The following is a 4,032-nucleotide window of genomic DNA, read 5'->3' as shown; positions in this document are numbered from 1 at the left end:
GTTAAAATTTTAGTACTTGTCTTTAGAAATTTCAATCTCTTGTATCTCCACTTCGTAGAGATACTAAATAGACTGAAATTTTATATTTTGAGATTGAAATTTTAATTTCATTCAACTATAAGAAAAATATTAAATACCGTCAGATTTAGCGTTGGACGATAGTGGCGAGTTTTCCGTCGAATTTGATTATAAATTCGTAACCCTAAAATATTATCATCGGACTCTTGAGATTACAAAACAGTGCTGGATAGTTGGGCTAGAGGCTCATTGAAAAAGCAAACAATAAAACAAGCTTGCACATTGATAGAGAAGTTGGCAGCATGCATCAAAATGAGAATTGATATGAAGATGAGGGATTCATGCATTAACATAAATGGCACTGAGGTGTGTCGTGAAGCCCCTCAAGCTTCCCAAACCCCCAACCTAGGAGAAGCAAGGTGAAGCTAGTGACGATAAATGGCCGCTTGTTGGTACGCAATCCAACCATGGTTAGTCACTCTTAGTTTTCTTCCTTTGATTTTTTTAGTCCATGCATCATTCATCTCCCCTTTCTCCTTCCCGTCGACGGTAATATTTGGAAAGAAAAAAAAAATTATGGCACGCTCACTATCGTCGAATTTATCGACATGTAAATATGACAGTAATCTTGTTTAGTGAAACGTTGCGTTTTGGACATACAGAAAACGTTACCATCGATTTTTTTCGATGGTAATCGTGCCCTAAAAGAAAGCGTGAACCGTCGTGTCCATCATCACCCTTTCTCTCTCATTACCACCTCCACCTCCGTTCTCTACCCCCTTTCATTGCCGCCATCGCCGCTCCATCGTTCTCGGCAAGCCAGAACCTCTGCCACCAGCCGCGCTCAACGCTCCACGTGAATTTAGGAAAGCAGAACTTCCACCACAAGCCACGCCTCCACCACCGCGATGTCCGCTGCTCTCTCCACCGAGGCGCACTCTAGCGAGCCACCTCCACCGCCGCAACCTCCACCTCCACCTCCATCGTTGCTCCACTCTTCTTGCTCTGAAGTTGGTTTTGGGCTTTTGTTAATTTTTTTATTAATATTCTCTATTTTAAATTCATTATGATTTAATTAGATTTTAATTTTTCGTTATTAATTTAATTTAGTTAAAATATTTTTTGCTGTTAGGTTAATTTAGAATAATATTAGAAAATTTTTTATTAGGATTTCTCTTAGTTCATAGTTAATTAAGCATGCTATTATGATTCTTGAGTTTATAATTTGAATTTGTTTAGGATTTATTGACTGATATTTTAATGAATACTGTAATATAATGCTGAATTTTGTGGGATTCATAATAGATCAATTAACTCAATATTTCAAACCATCATTTTGTAGTTTTAAATATTAGTTTTACCATTCAATCAAATTTTTAACATCACTTTTTAATCAACACCATATAATTTAATCATATATGGGTTGCATTTTTTCCCCCAAATTTCACAGGTATTATAATAATTTGTTCTAATTTTTCTTACATATACTTTTAGTATAAAAGTTGATTTAGTTGAGTTTTTCATACTCACAGTTATAATTTATTTTTTTCTATAAACATATATATAAAATTCAGACATGTTTCCACTTATTTTCTCTATTTGATTAGTCTGTTTTGATCTCTTTTATCTTTTTCACTTCTATTGCAATTTGAGTGCTTATAAAATTTGAATGCTTATTTTCAATTTATTTCTAATCACCAAACACAATATTGAGTGTCTATTCCTCAATATCAATTTCAGTGGGTGGAAAGAAACGCTTACTAACAAAAGATATGTCAAGGTATGTACCTCTAAGATATCTCCAACATTGACAACTAGAGCATCTGATTTTGGAACGACAGGTACCCATCCTCCCTTGTGTCGAATTTCTAAGCCGCAAACATCATCATTTTGCAGAAGCAATGTTATGGTGCCTGAATCAGAGTGTGGACTCACACCCAATACATTTTCTGGTGTGATACAAGGAGGGTAATAGTTCATACGTAAGCCTTGAATTATTTCTTTGTGTAGTTCATGAAGAACATGATTCTCCATCCCCATAATCGCAGACAAAGTACTCAGCAGTTCTCGACTCACTCTATTAACTTCCCTTGAATATGCCTCTATTATCTCACTGCAATGGTTCATGAAGAAGTTATATATGATGATGAAGATATAGAAATGTGTTGATAAAGTAATTGCTAAACATCTAAGACAACTTAATCTTTATAGATCATCAATTTTTGTAATTTAAATTTAATCAAGATATATGATGTCTTGTCATCTTTAATGATTTTTATATATATGCTTTTTTATTATTTAAATTAAAGTTTTTCTATGTTTTAATAAAATTTTTATAACTAATCATAAATTTAAAGTTGTTTTAGAATTATTGTGGATTCAAGTTATATTTTTAAAAAAATTTACAACTAAAGAGTAATTTGTAAATACTGTCAATTCTAACCTCTTTATATTCAAGTGATTATAATTTAAGTTAAAAAAATCCAAATGAGCCAGTTCTAGTGGCATTAGAAAGTTGATATCGAGAGCTTTAGAATAATATGCATATGTCTACAGTAAACATTCTAAACCACACAAAACCATCATCTTTCTTGTCGCAAAAATCAGCGTCCAAAGTTGGCGTGCAACACCAACAAAGAACATTTAACACCCCAGAGTCCAAGAAAGTAGCATACAACGCCAGCAAAGGGCGTGTAATGCCCTCAAGGAAGAACTAAGTTGGCGTGCAATACCAAGAGTGGCGTGTAATACCTTCGAAACCCATAAGAAGATGCGTGCAAGGCTGGACTTCCAAGTTAAACGCCATGACCAACTCCAACTCTCAGGGACTTGTTTTGAATCAAAATTCTCTAAGAATTTTTGTGATTAGTGGTTGTCAACTCTTCTAGAAAAATTAGGTGTTAGTTTAATTTAAATTTGGATTTAAATAAAGTGTTATCTTTCTTTCTTTCAGAAAGCTAAAAATTAGTTTTAGGATAGATTTGAATTATTATTTTAGTTATCTTATCTTTCTAAAGATAAGAGATTAGATTTAATTTTTGAATTTGAATTCTAGATAGAACTTAGGATATAATAAGAGGTTCACAAGAAAGAGATATCTGGGGGAGGATCTTTGGATTCCAATAATCTAAGATCTCATACCTTCATCTTCTTCTTTTGCTTTAGTTTTCTTATTATCATGAGTAACTAAATCTCCATTTTCTTTGAATAATAATTAATTTATTGGCTAATTTTTCATTAATTACGCGGGATTTACAGAAGTTCTGTTTTATTTTTATAGATTAGTAATGCAAGTATTTTCTTTATTTTGATTCATGTTTTTCTACTTTTTCAAGATTGAGTTTCGTTCTTCAATCATTAATGGTTAGAAGTATTGAAAATATTCTATTACTTTAAACTATTCTTTTGAATAAGTGACATTTAATGCAGCTAGGAATAGTTTTTTAAATATTGTATGGCTTAAAATCAAAACCGTTTTTAACTTCTCTTCTTAATTAGTTGACCAAGAAATTGACGTTTAATTAGGATTAGAGAAATTAGATTGTTAAGGAATTCGAATTTAATTATAAAAGATTTGCTATAAAAATATTTTTGGATGAGTCAAAGTAAGAAATACAAGTATTATTTTTTCTAAGAATTTAACATCTTCGAAAACCTTTAATATTCTCAATTCTTGATTTCTTTCTAAACCCTCTAAACCCTTTTCTCGCCCAATAATCTTAGCTGTTAAATTTTTATCCTATCTATTCTTTTTTTCGTCAAGATCCATAATCTTCTTGCCAAGTTTTAATTGATCTAATTAGAGATTAAATCAGACATTGCTTGCCTTAATCCGTTAATTCTCATGGAAACGATATTCACTCACTGTAATATTACTTGAACGATCTAATGTACTTGTCAGTATTCAAATTTATCATTCAATTTCTACTCATCAATACACTAAAAACCATATATTATATTCTTTCAATCTTTAGTTTTTTAAATATTTTTTATTCTAAACTATTCAAATTATAA

General features: G+C 31.5%; 1 protein-coding gene across 3 annotated transcripts in view; it reads right to left on the bottom strand.

Annotated features, from left to right (window-relative positions):
- Positions 1-4,032, bottom strand: part of LOC107639524 (protein SRG1) — a 13,669-nt gene that overhangs the window by 5,733 nt on the left and 3,904 nt on the right. For all 3 annotated transcript variants that reach the window (XM_016343059.2, XM_021121331.1, XM_016343058.2), the window contains one exon: positions 1,807-2,131. In XM_016343059.2, the coding sequence (XP_016198545.1) occupies positions 1,807-2,131 (325 nt within the window). The remainder of the gene's footprint in view (positions 1-1,806; positions 2,132-4,032) is intronic.

Source organism: Arachis ipaensis, chromosome B04 (assembly GCF_000816755.2).
Source record: "Arachis ipaensis cultivar K30076 chromosome B04, Araip1.1, whole genome shotgun sequence".
Classification (NCBI taxonomy): domain Eukaryota; kingdom Viridiplantae; phylum Streptophyta; class Magnoliopsida; order Fabales; family Fabaceae; genus Arachis; species Arachis ipaensis.
Note: the sequence above shows the minus strand (reverse complement) of the source record. Positions and strands in the feature narration are given on the sequence as shown.